The sequence below is a fragment of the Cyclopterus lumpus genome, chromosome 9, assembly GCF_009769545.1.
Source record: "Cyclopterus lumpus isolate fCycLum1 chromosome 9, fCycLum1.pri, whole genome shotgun sequence".
Classification (NCBI taxonomy): domain Eukaryota; kingdom Metazoa; phylum Chordata; class Actinopteri; order Perciformes; family Cyclopteridae; genus Cyclopterus; species Cyclopterus lumpus.
Window position 1 is genome coordinate 17,853,934 of NC_046974.1, and position 18,387 is coordinate 17,872,320.

Genomic DNA, 18,387 nt, shown 5'->3' on the forward strand with positions numbered 1-18,387 from the left:
GAATGCAACTGCCTCCAATTAAAACAAAATGAATTAGATTGACTCTGTCCAATACCCCTTTTATGGTCAAGTAGAGTCATGTCTTTATTGAGGAGCATTGTATTCATCAGTTCAGTTAGGGCGAGCTCCGAAAGAAAGACTGACGATAACTGGAAAGTAGTTGTTGGATACACAGGCACGAGACAGTCCCATTGGATTATTTTACATTAAGATTAGACTTTCACAAAGTTAATTAAGATGTTATATTGAAATCTAACTCTAACATTTTGCGTTAGCTTGCCAGAAATCTATACAAACGTTTTTATTTTACAATTCATCACCTAGTAACATTTCTGATTGTACTAAAGATTCCTGCAAAGGCCAGCTTTATGAGGTTCTGACGTACCTCACATGATCATCAGTGAAATGTCAGTTCATCACTCATTCAGAGTTCATTGTCACCTTAAGCCATAAAAACTTGACTGCTTCAACACGGGAGACTAAACTAAATGACCAGATCTTCAGTTATGGCATTTGTCACTGTGACCTGCGTGTTAATCTGCAATCTTAAGCACATGTAACAGTAAATGATTCATTTCTGTAGCAACAAAAGATGGCTTGAAATGCATTACAATATATTACACACACACACACGCACACACACGCACAGTAAGGTTTCTTAACCTATGACTGTCCTGATTGAGGCGTGACTCTGAATCCCAGCAACATTTGACCTTGACCGATCTTTAAAAGAGACACCAGTATTTTTTTATGAGGACAGAATAATATTTAAATTTGAATGATGATGCCACATTTACAGTGTTTCTTTCCTCCTCGTCAAGAAGTATTTGTATATTCATGTTGACTTTGCGGATATCAAAGCAGGACGATGGCATTCCATTCATACAATATGAAATAATTCAGTGTGCATTAACTACTAATGTCTGTTGTTTGTCACCACTGGAAATGCAACCAGTGCTTATTCAAACAATGCACTCACTGTTGTCAGATAGGATCCTGACAGATCTAAAGGGATTGTTTTTAAAGGCGACGGGCTCCCGTTGTTGGCCTGGTTTTCTACACGGAGCTGCTTGACTCTGCTCTGGAGGTAACGTAGAAGCTTCAATGAAGCCACGTCTGACGGGCTCTGGGAGGCAGCAGAGTCCACAACATGGAGGGAAGGAGAGCAAACGCATTTCTGAGCTTCCTGAAGGGGAAAAGACACGTTTTTCTCTTCAATAAACAGATGAATATTGTCCATGCAGGTTACAGTTAGAGCGTGGTGTTCATGCATTTACATCTGCACACAGCGTCATCTCTCCTTCAGGAAGCTCAGGACCTCTCTGCCTCTCCTCTCTGGGCTTTGATGGGTTTCTGGAAAACAAACAAACCTGCATTTGAAAAGTTGTTAGTTGTTTATGATTAACATAAAATGTAGGAGGTAAAGGTTACATGACGTTAGTTTTACATCTATGGTACAAAACGCACAGCGCAGTGAGTTGATGTGAGACCGTGCTCCTGTAAGGACAGACAGCTGGTTAGTATGTCATTAGAAACCAGTTACCTGCCCCGTAACAACGTTATCCTGCACCTGTGGGACGGCAACAGTTAGAGCAAAACTGAAATATAGCAGAACAGCAGAATATCTTTTCATTTTAATTTGTATTGCATTTCTATTCTATAAAGTGATTTTGGATTCAGAGGCCGTTTTTGAGCGAGGAGCAAACCTGATTCACATTTCCAAGTGGTATAGAAATCACCGCCATTAACTAAAACAATTTTATATGTACTTGATTCTGGTTCGTTTGAGTGGTACCTCTCTAATTCAGCAGTCAACTCTTCTTCAAACTTGCATGCCAGGCGAGCTGCAGTCTGTTCCTTCCACTGACCCATGCTCCTCTGAACCTGCCTGAGCTCCAGGTCTTTGGCCTTCAGCTGCTTGCGAAGAGATGCTGCCGCCCCTCCGACCACAGCTCCTCCTTCACACACGTGAGTCCAGTTCAGACTGCTTAACTCCTCGATGTGCTCCTGCAGAAGCAGATGACGTTGCGTCATCTTGAGTTTTATATGTGGATCGACGTTGGCCTTCAGAAAGTCTGCGAGCTCATACCTGAATGAGACACTCCTTTAGAGAATCCAAGGCGTGGTCTCTGTCCATCCTCAGCTGCTGCCTCTGGATGCTCAATTCTCGCTCCTATAGAAATGGACTTGTCTTCATGTGTACATGTAATGTGCTGTATTTGCAAACACCAGGCACAGCCTAAACTATACCTTGTCTTTTCTCAACTGCTCAGTGGTTTCCTTCTGTGAGTCGAGCTCCTGCTGTAGACGGTTGATAAAGTGCTTTAACTGCTCTCGGAGTGTCCTCAGGTGTGTCAGAGCCTCAGCTGCTGTCGGACTGCACAAGGCATCAGAGTTACATTATGTAACAAAAATATCCACTTCTTTCTAAACCAGATATGCATGTAAACCAGAGCCAGGTTTATACCTGCAAGGTAGGCGCGCAGAACTTTGTTTGGCTCCAGTCTGCTGCACTAAGAGGTGTAGATGGTGGCACTCTGCTCCCAGCTCCTCGGCCCAGTGCCTGAGCTGCTGTTCCAGCTCAGCTGTGATTTGGTTATGGCTGCGCTGGCTTTCTTCCAGCGTCATGCTGAGCTTGCCAGCCTCCTTCTCTGCCACCTGAGCAGCGTGCTCGAGCCGCAGCACTGCCCTCTGACGCTCCTGTGACCACAGACCACACACACCATGTCAGAGTTTCTACGGCACCACGTCTCTTTGTTTTGCCCGCAAATAATTGCTTTCTTGCACCTGTGCCATCTGCCTCTGCAACGTCTGCAACTCAGCCCGGTGCTCCTCTTTAAGTGATTTGCAGATAACAGCCAGCAAAGACTCCTGCGCTCTCTGCTGCGCACAGCTTTCACTCTCCATGTCTCGCACTCTCTAGAAAATAAAATCATAGAAAGAGAATGCAATCCGAATAGAACCAGACTACATTTCTGATTTACTGAAGATGGTCATGGTTGCGAGTCATCTCACAGTTTTTAGCTCCACCACTTTACTCTTCTCTCGCTGCGTCTCACTCCTCATGCCTTCCAGACTCTTTCTTTTCGGCTCTTCTAGTATCCCACAATGCACCTGCAATGCTTCCACTTTTTCTGCGTCCCACTTCTTCCTCTCCTCCTCTATCGCGTTGTGCACCTAAATGGACACATACTGTGCATGAAATGCAATCGTGTTGGAAAAATATTGAATATTTTTGGAAGCGGATTATTAGAGTACCGTTTTTAGATGGCGCTCCTCTTCACGGTGCTGCTGCTGCTCCAGAGAACCGCTCAGCTTCTTTGCCTCTTCTTCTTTTAGCTTTAATTATCGCATGAAACATTGTTTTTACTGACTGCATGTATATTGTAGAGGGCAATAATTATGCCACCATCACTTTGGATAAAACCAAAGAGTTTACATTAAGATTGTGTGTGAGTGGATTTCTTTTTCAGGGAAACGCACTGACCTGAGTGGAACTTTTCAAGGACTCAGTGTGCCGTGTGAAAAACAGAGCGTGTTCTTTCAAAGTGTTTGCCTTCTCCTCTTCAGTCTCCTTATTAACCTGAGTACGCAACAGCCAGAGGGATTGCTACATCATTAATGAAACTATGAATATGTCATTTGAAGAATCAGTCTTTTAGTTTGCAGACATGTTTGTCACCTTTTGGATTTGCTGCTCATGAGCCAAAGCCAAATCTTTCTGTTGCTGCTTCAATGCTGCCTCCTGAATAAAAAAAATTAAAAAAAGAGACGCCCTGCTCAATGCCTCATAATAAAAACCATGGCGCGTAAGCTAAAAAACACAGCGCGTACCATCGTTCTCTGGGCTTTCTCGTGGGCCTCTTTCAGTGCACTGCAGTGCTGGATTTGAATGTGCTGTAGCTCCGCCCTCAGGCCATCTCTCTCTGCTTGTAAGGCCCCACTATGCTCATGCAAATCTAGCATCTGGAGCTCCTTTTGGGCCAACATCTTCTCCTGAGTGCCCACTCCGATCTTGCATTCTCCCAGTTCCCCCTGCAGTTTGCCAACTTGAAACTCTAATGCCTGAGAGAAATATATATGGAAACAATAGCAAGCATGGTCAAGAATAACCAATGAACAAAAATGTTGATAGTGTGCCGTTTGCTTAGCAGATAAATATTTTTAAATGAGAGTATAACAATTAGGTGCCACCTCGATCTGTTCCTTTTTCTGCTTCTGTTTTTCTTCCAGTGAAGCGCAGGTGTTTCTCAGTAAGCTCTCTTCCTCTGTGACTCTCTGGAGCTCCTCGTGCGTCTCCTCCAACCTCTGCTCACGCATCAACACATACACAGAGATGTTTTTCTCACCAAAACAAATTCCATCTTCCGATAGTTTCACTCAACCAATAGCTATAAGAAAACAGCTGTTGTGTTCCCAGTCTAGTGATACTTAATAACAACTCCACACAGAACCGCCCGGGATCGAACTCGTGCTCCTCTTTCTGTGAGGTTGCCCTATAAGTTGACCGTCATTTTTTTATTGTTATTTCCTCAACTCCAAATAAAACTCTGAAATCCAATAAAAAAAAATAATGTTGTACGTAGTTATAATTTTGGATGTTGTATTGTTTTTTTTTTACTGTAAATATGTTTATTTGTACGGTGTGGACACAATTACATGAAATATACTGTATGTTGATCTTGGTTTGTAATGGTCATTATATTTATAAATAGGCCTTCACACAATACCTCTTGTATGGACTCTAGTTTCTCTCTCGCACGTCGCTGCTCAGCGAACAGCTCTGTTTTGCCATTCTCCAGCTGTCTTTCCATCTCCTTCCTCTCCAGCACTGACATGACGGCACTGTGCTGTTTGTGGAACAGTGGAGGATCAAACGTGTGTTCCTAGAAACCCTGACCTATTAGCACATGTGACTGTCCCAGAGTCTGTCTACATTGATTCAGGGTCTCTTACCTCAAGGATACAGGACTCTCGCTGCCTTTGCAGCTCATTCAGCTGGCAACTAAAACGCATTCATTATTGCATTAACAATCCTTTATGCAGCACATAATTATGTAGACGCAGTGTGATGTTACCATGTTGATGTATACAGCGTTGTACAATAGTTATTTGGAGTTTGTTTTTATACCTAATATATTCCTGCTCTGCCCTGCTGCCTCTCAGAGTTCTCTTCTCCTTCTCCATCTTTGCTTTCTCTCCAGTCAGTTGCTTTAATTCCTGCAAGGCATGCTGGGACATATACCAAAACCAAACTGAGTGCTAGTGAGACTTGTGTGTGCAGTGTTCTGATAAACCACTGTGCATAAAGAAGATGCTACGCATTACCTTTCTTCTTTGTTGAAGTTGAGAGAGGGAAAGCTCAACATCTTGTATCTGAGTCTTCTTCCTCTGTAGCGTCATCTCCTCTTTCTCACATTTCTGAACCAGACACACAAATCAAGTGATGTCTCATACGTACACGGGATCATGTATACAGTTGACATAAAACATTTCTCAAATTGTCCAAAATATGACAGGCAGATTCATTCGCACTTGTCTGATTGTCGAGAGCCGCCGTTTCATCTTGGCCCAATCAGACGGCTTCTTCTCTGGTGTTCTTTCAGGCCGGCTCCGCCTGCTCCCGTGATCCATTTCCTCATCTGTGGTCTTCTCATTGTCACCCAAAGAACACACAAGTCTGTGATGCACAAACATGCACAGTGTACTCGTCAGAACCATATGCAACATGATCATTTTTAAACATCGAAGAGAAGAGCAAAATGATTAGCATGTTTTTAAATGTTCTTCCGCATGAATTACCTATAGATATCTCTCTTATTAGAAGGACTCCTGTTTTGTTCATTTTCCTGAGAGGATCTCTGGCCTTTGTAAACAAAGAAAGGAATATTCTATGACGTTTAGAGATGACATATTTCTTTCGTCACAGTGGACTCATAAAGGAACACACAGTCGTGCATTACCCGATGTAAATGGAGGTTCCCTTCCTTCCTGTGTGTCATAGTCACTGTGGGTGGTACGGTTGTCATCCATGACAGTGACGGGCTGAGTGGGAGAGCGCCATCCTGTACACACACAAATGATGTGAGCCGTAATTTCACACACATTTTGTTCACTCTTATAATTGTTCTACATTTTAAGAGTTTGTAAAAGCATGTGAAAGTATTTATTGATTTCAATCATTATCTCTTAAATCTTTTGTTATTGGCTGTTTTTCAAATGGTGAATCATTTATTTATGACATTTTTTGTCTAAAATGAAACTTGCTTTTCTGTCTCTCACCTGGCCGCCTGTGAATATGCTGCCTGACTTGCTCTGTGCAGACTGAGTCCAGGTCACCGGGGTCAGAGCTCCAACCAGGTTCTCCTAAGAGATACAAGCAGCCCACAATCACTGGCCTCATGCAGGATACAATATAAAAAACACATTTATTATTTTGTTAGTATCTATGATTTGTTCTTACTTTGTTAGTGCACATTACTTTGTTGGATTCACCATTTCCTTTCATATGTTTGCTTTCTTTTACGTATAAGATCATTTTATGACCTTATACATAGCACCCTTTCAAGATAAAAAAAGAAAGAAAATCTTTGTTTTCAAAGTCCACACATGTTTGGTCCAATACAACGTAACACACGTTTTACATTTGAGAAACTTAAAAAAAAAAAACTACATTATTGTATGTCAGAGTAATTATACTGATTTAATAATTACATTTGTGGGCTAAATAAATATTATTGATCCACTCATTCCGATTAAGACTATAAACACCCTTGGGTTATGTTGCTTACATACTGCTCTTAGATGCTTTTTGATTTTCCTGTAATACTCATACTGATGCTCTGGAAAGTTACTTTTTTTTTCACTTTAAGGTTATTTAACAGTCAATTTCACTATTGCAGACATTTTTCCTCTTAGAGCCTTTTTGGTTGCATCTCTTCAAATCTTGGGCTTGTACCAGGGTATTTGTACGCAACACAACACCTGCCTTAAATAGTGTTTCGGGGTTTACCGACGTATGCTAATAATAAACAATCGGCCACACGCAATTATGATCAAGTGGCATTCATCATTTAGCACACCTGGGTAGGAGCAGATTTGGATGGTTAAGATTGTTTTAGTGCATCTGGAGTCGGCTTCTGATATTTTGTATCCTCTCAAAGAAAATTGAGGGTGCTGCGTGTGTGGTACCTGCCAAGCACCTGCCCTGTTACACCCTCTGTTCTGTGAAAGTCAAATTTGAATAGTGCAACTTATTCAACATGGTTATTTTCCTATTTTTATGACCAATATTTTTTAGTAGGCTGGTACAACGTTTCTCCACCAGGGTTACGATTTGAGAGATCGGCCCTTAAATCAAGCTCTTTAGATCGAATCGTCTTTTCTGAGTCACCTACTCTAGAAGCAAATTGGTGTGCTGTGGCGGCTGCAATGTAAACTATCACCCACAATACAAAAGTGCTGCTACAAACATACTTATTGTATGATTCTTGGGGATAAATACAGAAATGTGCTCATCCTCTGAGGGTAATAAATGGCCTCAATACATTTCAAGACGTTATGCCCATTAGATTTCGGGAGAGGAAAGTGGGTTAGATTTAATCCCCTGGGCACTAGAAATACAGTTTGTAAAGAGAGTACTCACTGCTGCCATCATCACCTCGCCGCTGTGGTGAGTTGTGTCTCTCTTCAGCTCCGGTTTTCTCACTCCATGATGTATTGATATCGCTGTCATCAAGACATTGCTCCAGTTCCTTTCTTTGGCAATAGTGAGCAGTCTCTGTGTCTTTACTGCTTCCTCCTGGCGTTGCTGTTCCTGCTGTTCTTAATGTTCTGACTTTAAGAATACTGTGTTCTCTTTGTTCTCTCTGGCAATTGTCACAGTCGGATATCACTGTCCTCTCAATCAATTCCTCTTTGTCTAGTTGCTGCATATTGCCCGCCGGCAATGTCAATTCGACCATCTCGTCTCTGAAGCGTCTGACGAAGTCCTCAGTGCAGATGCTGTCTGATGGAGGGTGACTTTCTCCAGCCATCCTTCCCTCATTGCATGCGTCTCCAAGCAGCCTCTTGAGCCTCCACATGACCTGTTCCCTCTGAGCCACAATTTCCTCTTTGTCTGTTATTCTTCCATCTGATATCAGTTTAGTTTCTTTATGAATTACAGGACCATCTCGGAAACCTGTGCTCCTTTCTGGGGGAAGAGAAGAGGTAAGATGGAGTGCGTTTGTGCGAGGAAAAAGCTTTGTTCTGTTGTCCCGTCGCACTAAGAAGGTAACACTTTCATACAAACCAGAGCTTATCAAAGTGCAGCCCACCGGCCAATGGCATTCCTCAGAAATATGAATGTGGTACTGATTAATGGGAAGGTGAGGTGGAAATAGTTTGGGGTTTTGTGTAAACTTTTCCATCATTTGCTGGCTACTTAAATGTCCCTTAGTCATCAAAACCATGTCATAAAGATGCCCTAAAATTTTACCTTTTTTTTAAATTCAATAAAAAGGTCATAGTATGTTATGAAATAAAAGATTGCCATACTATAGAATAAGGGAAAGGCCAAAGTACAGTATGTCTTGCAAAATGTCATATTAAAGCATATGACACACAAATGTATAGTATAAGTATAGTATACTATAGTACAATATGCCATAAAAATGTCGTAGTATAGTTTGTGTTATGTTCCCCGACTGAAGTCTAGGGGAGACGAGGAGCAACAATAAGTATGGCGTTACCCTAGGGACAATAACCCACAGGCAACAAAAGGATAAACGAAAATGTGATTTATTAATCAAAGGCGAAACCAGAACTACTTCCTCAAAGTGAGGAAGCGACAATACTCAGGAAATATTAACAACAGTGTGAACTCCACAACGACAGCTCCCGGCCGACCACACGCACAAGCACCGACACACAGGGCGTCGTCGTCTTTCCTTGCAGATATTACAGGAAGTAGTATTCATTATGGCTTCTAGCTAAAGTAGGGATTTCAATGTCAAAGTGAGATGGAACAGATATTTTGGACTGTATTTACTGTATTAACCTTACTGAGCATCTAATGTATTTCACTTTTTAGTTTTAATCTGTGCCAATGTAAGCACTCATTTTGTTGACAAAGGCTAAGAGAAAATCAGCAGTTCCTATTATTTATTTTACTGTTGGTTATTTTCCTACCAGCTGCCTAAAAGAAGCATTGGCTTCAGAAAAGTTAGAAATAACCGCTTTCCCTGTAATAATAGTTATACTGAAATATTACCTGATGTTTGGTCCATTTCTGAAGTGTGTATTAAATCAAGACAAGACATGGGAGTGTCATTTATTTGAGCTGTACTCCCAAACCCTGTGTCTTTGCTCAGGGATTGACGCCAACTGAGAAGAGCTAGGAACAAAATCAAAACACAGATTATCAACCGAAAAGGAAAACAAATTATTAAATTGTGTGTTATGACATAAATTACCTGCATCTTTGCGACCATGCTCTCTGGAAATTGTCTGACATTTTTGGGGCTGGACCTAAATACATTAATCACACTTACTACTTCCGGCATTTATTCCAGATTACACATTACAGCAGACAGAGAGAATGAAAATCACAGACCTGCAGCTGACCAAGCTGAGCATCAATAGCATCGAGGAGAAGGTCACAGGGGTCCCGTTTGGAGGGAGGAGAGTCCAGTCCAGGCCCATTGCTGCTCTTGTTGATATCTGTGAGGGCAGACAGAAGGTTAAATATGAGTGGATGCAAATTCCCAAAAGGCTGAAAGATGAACTACTAATAAAACCTGTGTAAAGAAGCTTGTCTGTGTCCTCTGCGTCTCGCTCAACTCCGTCACGGCGTCTGTCAGCCATGTCCTATTGCTGAAGACAAATATCCAGACACAACATCCCCAGTTATATCTACCACTGGTTACGGCTGGCTGGGCAGGCAGAAGGTGTGGGGGGGGGGGGGTTATGTTGCTCAGTTGTCCGGGAAACCAAGACAATTTAGCTTGTTAGCCAAACTGACTTCTTCTCACAAAGGAGACTATACATTCCTGTCTCTTACACCCCCCAAAATACACACGAAGTGCAGGAGCACAGTGCACCTTATCACAGCCATGCAGGATTTTAAATGTTAAGGTCGCCATGGCTGAAATGCCTAAAAGCTAATACTAGTGTTATAATAACTATTTTCTTAGCACACTTGGAATAATCCCATCGTGGAGCCTTGATGAGGATTTCAGATGATAAAACTGCACATGTTGCAAAATGATTAACACCACTAACATGTAATCGATTGAACCTAATCTGACCGAAAACACGCGTTAATCTGATTCACAGAAACTGGTCTGTGTGAAACTCACGGGACTCTTTAAATTCCTCAATCGTGTCCCCATCAATGTACTGCTTCACGAATACATAACTTACTTCCGTTAAGGACACAACCGAGAAGATGCTGACCGTCACTCCTCCGAGCTGAAGCACACATCTGAGTCTTGATTGACAAATACAGGTGTCTACCAAACGGTTGAGATGTCACTACATGGTGAAAGTAGTTACATATATACAAATACCAACACAGTAGATTCAAACAAAGGGAACACTGCAAAACACGGAAAAACATTGCATTTATAACATTTTAGTCTCAACACTCCTCAACTGTGCATTAGATCCACTTTATTGCTCGCGGTGTGCTACAAAGCATTGCTGGTTTGCATTCAAACACAGGAAAACGTTGCACTTCTGACATTTTCATCTCGACACACCCTTTGGACACAGGTTGCACCTCCCACGCTTGTCACAGTGAAGGGGCCAATGTCCACAGTTGTCATAACGCACATCTGGTTTTGGTAAATAAAATTACATTTATTAGCTTAGAATTACTACGTTTACCATGAGATGATAAATCAACCGTTCGGTAACAACAATGTTTTAGGCCCGTTTCCAGCTTCCCACGGGGTCATGCAACAGTCGTCGGGCCAGCAGGTACTCAGAGGTCCTACAACGTTCGCACTGATGGAGATCACGTGCTCAGGCGTAACCAGCGTCACTTCTTGCAGACGTGAAAGTGGCGCAGACCAGGTTCCTCCACCAAACAACCACCAGATGGAGGCTGAGGACGCTGACTACAAAACCACCAGACATAATTACACACAAAAACGTTAACATATTTTATTCACTAAGATGAAAATATAGCTATAGACAGATACGATTACGCTGATTCTTATTATGTGCTTTTTATACGGATGTCCAACATTTTAGGGTGGAAATTTAGAGAATAATCCAGCTGGAGAAAACACCGACTTGATCAAGTTTGGGACGGAGAGAAGAGGCGCGCTGTGGTGGCGACTCACTCCGTTGTCATCACGGTTCTGTCAACATGCAGAGCTGTCGCTCCTTTTCTCTCTCACAATGTCTTCTGCTGTGCGCGTGTTACCCACGGCGGATCTCACAAGAAGAGAGAGCCAAGTCTAAGAGGAAGAATACAAATATGTATTTATTAGTCCTGGGCAAAAATGAAAAAAATTGATCGATTAATCGCATGATTTTTCTGTGATTAACTGCGATTAATCGCATTATGCGCAAAATTCAAGAATGAATTAACTAGTGTATTTCACGCTTTTATTTGAAAGTAATGTTATCAGAACAATATAACAGGCACTCTGGGAGCAACAGCAAGTAAACATACAGAATATAAATCGGTTTAAACAAAAATCTGAACAGGTCTAGGAAAAAAAACAAAAAACACACAGCTGGAATTTACTGTGCTGCGGACTTTGTCTGTAAAGCCTCTGAAAAAATACAAATAAAGAGGTTACACTGACCCCGCCGCCGTCTTTGTAGTCCGCTCCGTTTCATACAAATCAACGGTGCCTCGTGAGGCTCATACGCGCCGTCTTTCGTTGCAATTCTAATGTTGCGTTCACACAGATTGCATGGACGCTCCTCAGACCGACATCTTCCACTGCAGGACTCGGCTTGGAGTCCGCTGCTCTCCTCTTGGCCGAGGCTGGTGGTCATTGTCCTGCGTTGGTTTAGCACCAGTTCTCCCGCACGCCGCAGTAGTCTGACGAAGTTTCGCTCCACTGGTTGTTTCAATGCTGCGTAATGCCTTTAAGTCTACTTCATGCTCGTTGTACTCCGGTGATAAGACAACTCCAGTTTGAGTGGTTACAAATAACTTTGCTTTTATTAACTAGGCCGTCTGGTAGAGATTTAAAATGAAAATGTCCATTTAAAAGTGACTTTCTCCATGTTCTCGGTCAATGTGCGCAGCATTAAGCTCCTTCCAGTGCTTAATAAAAAAATAACCCATTAACAAAGAAAGAATTATTGTCGGCATTAATGGGTTGCTGCCTTAACGCATTAATAACAGCCCTAGTATTTATGTATTTATATATATAATTAAAAAAAATTATAATGTAATAATTTTCATTCTAAAAAGTTTTTAAAAATAATTATTTCAAAAGGGTTTTTATTGTGACCACGTGGTCACCGAAGAGCTCGGAGGAAACCTTCTGTCTCGAGTTTCTCCCTGGTGGTCACCCCGTTATTAAATGGCATTGACGCGGTACGGCACTTTAGCAATGTTGCAAATGTGCAAGTGTCAGGAATGAATCACAGGTTGAATTAACTCCTGGAAAAAGTTCAATTACAAACTCAGGTAGGGCTTTTGTAATTTCCTGTATTCATTATTTTTAGTCCAATTACAAGTTGTACTGAACTACATTGTGTAGCTTCCCACTAAGTCTACGCTGGCTGTAATATTTTTAGTATGCAGCTCCTGTCAGTTTTTTCATGCATTAATTAACACTTACTTATACTAAAACGGGCAAAAAATCTCAAGTATAACATTTAAAGCCATCCCATCTTTCAGCTGTTCCGTAGAGAGAGAAAAAAGCAGATGAATATCCACTGTCAACAATAACAACTTTATTATCTTCTTTTTTCATTATCGTGTCTTTGTCATTTAAAGACAATGTTATACAAGTACAAATTAAGGGAGAAAATACACAATTTAAAAAAAAAAAGAAACAAAACCTCAGTTGAATCTGCAGTTTCACCTGAAAACACTTACATGTATTTAGGGAGTAAGAGTAGTAGTCAAGGCAGGTCAATCACCTTTGACCTCTAGTACCAGGCCACTGTTGTGATGTCTCATAACCTTCATCATCATACAGATTGTTAACATCACCATCTCACAACAAAGCCACGAGCCACAGTCCGAGAAGAAACCGGGTTAAATTTGGACAAGGCAAGAAAATCTCCCCATATTGTATGAGTTTGCTTCTGCTTCATAACGGAGCAGCATCGAATGAGAAGGAACCGTGTGCCTCGCGTGCACACACACACACATCAACCTCATTGTGCATACAAACAGTATTTAAAAAAACTAAACACCAACATTAGAATAATGGCACCCATGAGAAGGTAGAAATCAGAAAATAAAAGTAAAAATTAAGCTTAAAAATAATCACACCTTAGTGAATTAAGTGAGATGAAATGAGAGAACCAATGAGAGGGGATTTACAGCCGAACCCTCCCAGAAAGGGAAGGCAAATGATGAGGTTATTTTTAGTCCACAGTACACTCTCCACATACACTTTGGTTGTTTTTTGTCCCCTTTCTGCATGAAGCAGACAACTGTTTTGTTTCAGCAACAACAGCCACGAGCTAACACCACTACATGTCACTGCGTTATTGCTACAGCTGTCCGATGTCGTACAGACCCCCGCTGGGGCAACTTCAGGAGGCAAGTCACCATCAAGTACTGAGGTCATGTGATCTGGAAATGTACCGATTGAAACTTATGGTGAGCTCGCTGTCATCGTTCAAAATACAACACGTTTTTCTCAAATATAAAATCATCTCAAACACAATATATGTAAGTTAATCTCTAGTAACTTCAAATTGATCGCTAAGAAAAGAAATCACGCACTAACACACTTCTTGTACAATTTCTTCTCCGCCATGATACAGATTGAACTGTACAATTTTCAAGATGGCAAGAATTAAACCTCTTGCTGCAACAGTGTCCATCCATATATGTGACACCCTTGTTATGATTTTAAGTGTACACAACCTCGACCAAAAGCTTGCATCGTTGTACACGGGAGTAGATGTTGCAGTCTGTGTAAAAATGGATAAGAAGAGAACCGAAGCAGTAATTAGTGAAGTAAAAGGAACAGCTATACATTTTTGGAGCCGAAATGGACCACTCGACGTTTGACAAAAGCAAGTAAATAAGTGTTTTTCCAAAAATGTTGACTTATTCTTTAAGCACGTCATTCTGGACATGAGATTTAGTGAGTGTTCAAACAATCGTCATTAATTCACAGATAAAGAATCTTAGCAGATCACATGATCAAACTGATGATATTCACTCTGTGTGAATTGATTCATTTTCCAGTGCATTGTATACATCTTGATGGCCTGCACATCAGGGGAACTGCCAGATGTGTTGAACTATGAAAGCATCACTGAACCACGGTTACTAATGTGCTCATTTCAAGGACTCTATAAAAAATATGTTCAGTGTTTTAACACAGTTTTTTAAAATATAAAACAAGAAATCTGTAGCTAGGTTTGGTTGAAGTTGCCTAAGAGTTAACATCCATCCACTCAGAATCAATCTGGATTAAAAATTAAAATGACTGCAAATCCTTCAGGCTCTTCAGTCAATTTGTTTTCAGATTTGGACTGCACATACCATAATGCTCAGATTAGTATAACTATTCTTCATTTTACAATATGTATCACAAAATATTCACACAAATAGACTAGATGGTAGATACAATACCTCCAGCCTTGAAATCTACATTCCTAATAATAATTACAAAACTGTTTCAAAACTCTTGTCTCCGTAGACATGTAGTGCACGGGTCAGGGAGCTATCCCTTACTCAGTCAATTAAAAGCAAAAGATTGAGGGGTACCTTCGTGAGCTGATCCCAGATCAGCATGTCCACACACACTGAATGAAAGGACTACATGTGTGAGCTGTGGGGGGGGGCATCTGTGGCTGGAGCTGATTGCAGAGGTGTGCGACAGGAACCAGCCCCGTCAGCTTCTCTAACCTTTGACCTCCTGTCAGCTGGAGCCACTCTGGCCTCCTCAGAGAAGCCGCTCCAGCCTCACGTAGCTCCAAACCAGTGACTGATGGATTTTGTGGAGCTCGTGCACTGTAGAAACCAACATGTTCCTGTGTGTACTGGGAGGTACTCACATTTAAATGTCTTTGGTGCAAACTTACTATAATTCTGCATGATCACTGAGAAATGGTCACCAAGGATAGTATGCGTTGCTATTGGAGAGCACCAGAAGACAAGGTAAAGTACATGTACAGAGTGAAACTGTCTCAACATCAACACAGACATATATGTACTAATGTATGATCTACCACAGTGCAAAGTGCTAGTTCAGAACGGAGATTAGAGTGATATGGATATTCAATGTGTGACTGGTTGCACTAATGCGTTTCAACTACGGGACTCACAAGGCCTACTGCAGACTTTTACTAATCAGAATCACGAATGGAAGATGTCTGAAGCCTATTTAGATGACTAAAATGCATTGAAGCACAGATGCAATTCATATTCAACATATGAAATGAATAATTTGCCATATTATCTCTATATGGACTCTAGTCTAATTGACTATATGGACTCTAGTCTAATTGGAAACTCCCACATTCACACCAAATAGAAGAAAGAAGGTTTGCCCTATCCAATATTAATATAATTGTTTATGGAGACCCAACATGTTACAGATTATCTAAATAAGACATTATGCAGTTAACAATCAAATTGATAAATACAGATAAAAATATATAATAGAACCATAAAACTGAATGTTTTTTTAAAAACACAGCTCGTTATTCTGAAAGTTTTTTTGTCATACTTAGTTTCATGACATAATTACGGGCCAGTTTTATTTATTTATTTCCAGAATTGTGTCCTTTTTCCAAAATGTATTTATGTTTACGTTTTATGTGTATTTATGTAATTTTTCAGCTCAATCCGATCAAAGCCAATCACATACTGTTTGTCTTAAAACTTTATGTATAAAAAGGAAATATAAAATAGGATCACAATAAATAACAAAGTAATAAAACTGACTTGCCACAAAAATAAGCAGCACAAAATAACGTGTATGCTTTAAAAAATAAAAATCTCACAAGGTTATGTTACCTATTTTGTCTGTAGTTATCAATATAAATGTGTTTTTTTTTCCTCAGAATGTCTTCTTCATCTAATCACTTTGTGTCTAAATCTAACAGGCATACTTTTCCAGATGCCATTTTTATGCTTTAGCTTCTTTCTGAAATGGAAAATAATGAGCATTCCCGTAAAGAAAACAAGGGAACAAATTTAATATTTATGAAGGAAGTCTGGCGTAATCTCAATTGTGCTGAATAATACAAAGTATGAGGACACTTTTCAAAGTAACCCCTGAAATACTGTGTGTTCCACAGTATTCTGCTTCTATGTGCCTGTTTATGATGTTGTCCCTGTTAGTTGGCAGTCTATAATCCAGAGATTATTGATATGGGTCTCTGTCCAAATCGGTAAAAACTCTTAAATCGGGTGAATACAGAAAAGTGCATTGTGAGTAAGATTCATGGATCACCTGATCTCAGGAGTGTGCAGATGCCTTCTGTTTTTGCGGTGCCACAACTCCAACACCGACCCACATCCACACATTATCTCACTGCTGTTTCAGTACAGTGTCAAAGACTCAGGGGGCGCCCCTTCTTTTCCCCCATAGTGAAAACAGAGTGAGAGCGTACATTTTGGAGGTAATCCCAGCGTGTGTGAAACATACACATTCTCACGCTCACCACAGGTCCACATGGTGCTGAGCCCCATTGCTGAAGGACCAGAGGCAGAGCAGATCCCTGTGCGATGAGGTTAGGTGTGATCCGGGCTGTTCCTGGGTTAGAAGATGTTAGGACACATGCTCCAGTCCTTTCTCTCCTTTGCCTCCCAGTAGCCTCCCTTGTACACAAAGTTTGTTTCTCCAGTGACTGAGTCCCTCCTCTGGTGAAACCACAACGGCTGGTAGCCTTCGTATTCTTTCCCTGCGGGAAGAAGCACAGGTGTTACTCAATTCCTGTCGTTTAAATTGCACTCTAGTGGAGAAGCCACACTTGCAGGCAATTCACCTAGTGATCAATTTGCCTTCACACATATGCATATGCAAGCAATCAATCGCTGGGCCCTGCATTTGGGATAGCTCCAAATGTGAGCCAAGCAGATGTAACGGTGAATTCAAGAGTGTCAGTACGACGTGCACAATGAAAAAAACTGGATCAATCTCCGTGAGGCAGTTTTGGAACTCCCTGAAGTGAATAATTCATCTGTTTCCTAATACAGAAACCCAGTCAAAAGAGGGAGCGATTGCAGCTTAGCAAACAGCTCATGCTGTTGTTCCCTTTATAAAAACATTGATTTAACTAACGTATAAAGTCACTTGCTTAATGATTACTGTTTACCACAAGCATCAAATAGACAGGATAACGATGCAGTGTAAATAAATCACTTGCTAATGTGGCTTCCCCATAGTACATTAAGAATACTTGGAGATTTTAGAGTTGTATCTGTTATTTTGTATCACATATTATTTTTCTAAATGAAAATGCCACGTGAATGCAGGAAAAAGTCATTTTTCCTGAGTCATTATCTGGAGAAGTTGACATGAGAGAGGTATCATGCAGTTCCACACAGAGGCAGACCACACAGAGGACACACATAGGATGGTGTTTATGTGTGTGTGTGTGTGTGTGTGTGTGTGTGTGTGTGTGTGTATGTATATGTGTGGGAGTGATGTACAACAGAGGGGCACAGGGCATCCTCCACTCACCAGAGTCATAATCACACTCTGACCACCAATAGAGGGAGGAAAAGAAAGACATGGTCATGGGTACATCAAATACAATCTAGCCTACGCACCACACGCACGCACACACACACACACACACACACACACGCACACAAAAGTTTCTGCTAGGTTCTCTGTAAAGTTCAGACTGATCTCTATTACACCAAATATTTTGTGCTCAGCCAGCTGATAAGTATTGTTCTTACTGGGATAAGTACTACTTCCTTTTCCCCAATACCCATTTTAAAGTGTTTGTTTATGATGTTGTCAATGTTCTTCAACACAAAAACATGGGAGTCTGCCAGATAGTATACATACAGTATAGATTTTCAATTAGTGCTCCTCATCAGTTTTCATTATTTCAACTTCTTCTCTGACACATCTTTTATTCTTATTTTACACAAGCTCTTGATACTACGATGACCGTGAGCCTCTTGCCTTTGCTACGGACAAGAAGCTAGCGAGAGGTGTGATTCAAAGTTGTGGCAAATCAAAAACATTTTGTTGTTGCATTTAGGGATAAAACGCTGCG

General features: G+C 41.0%; 2 protein-coding genes across 4 annotated transcripts in view; both read right to left on the minus strand.

The window, feature by feature from the left end:
* Window positions 1–134: 134 nt before the first annotated feature.
* si:ch211-102c2.8 (trichohyalin) lies at window positions 135–7,727 on the minus strand. The gene is made up of 23 exons (XM_034541211.1): window positions 7,646–7,727; window positions 6,283–6,366; window positions 5,964–6,065; window positions 5,803–5,866; window positions 5,536–5,680; window positions 5,329–5,421; window positions 5,132–5,232; window positions 4,957–5,005; window positions 4,731–4,850; window positions 4,195–4,308; window positions 3,835–4,065; window positions 3,683–3,745; window positions 3,488–3,583; window positions 3,259–3,339; window positions 3,016–3,177; window positions 2,788–2,919; window positions 2,468–2,700; window positions 2,251–2,377; window positions 2,090–2,173; window positions 1,796–2,007; window positions 1,544–1,570; window positions 1,278–1,353; window positions 135–1,186 (listed from the first exon to the last, which is right to left on the minus strand). The coding sequence occupies exons 3-23, from the start codon at window positions 6,031–6,033 to the stop codon at window positions 959–961; spliced, it is 2,508 nt and encodes an 835-aa protein (XP_034397102.1). The 5' UTR covers window positions 6,034–6,065; window positions 6,283–6,366; window positions 7,646–7,727; the 3' UTR covers window positions 135–958.
* A 5,162-nt stretch (window positions 7,728–12,889) lies between these two features.
* Window positions 12,890–18,387, minus strand: part of si:ch211-106a19.1 (uncharacterized protein LOC561797 homolog) — a 40,121-nt gene continuing 34,623 nt past the window's right edge. For 2 of the 3 annotated variants that reach the window (XM_034541191.1, XM_034541190.1), the window contains one exon: window positions 12,890–17,055. In XM_034541191.1, coding sequence (XP_034397082.1) covers window positions 16,913–17,055 — 143 coding nt within the window. In that variant the 3' untranslated portion in view covers window positions 12,890–16,912. The remainder of the gene's footprint in view (window positions 17,056–18,387) is intronic. The other variant, XM_034541192.1, reaches the window with a different exon arrangement.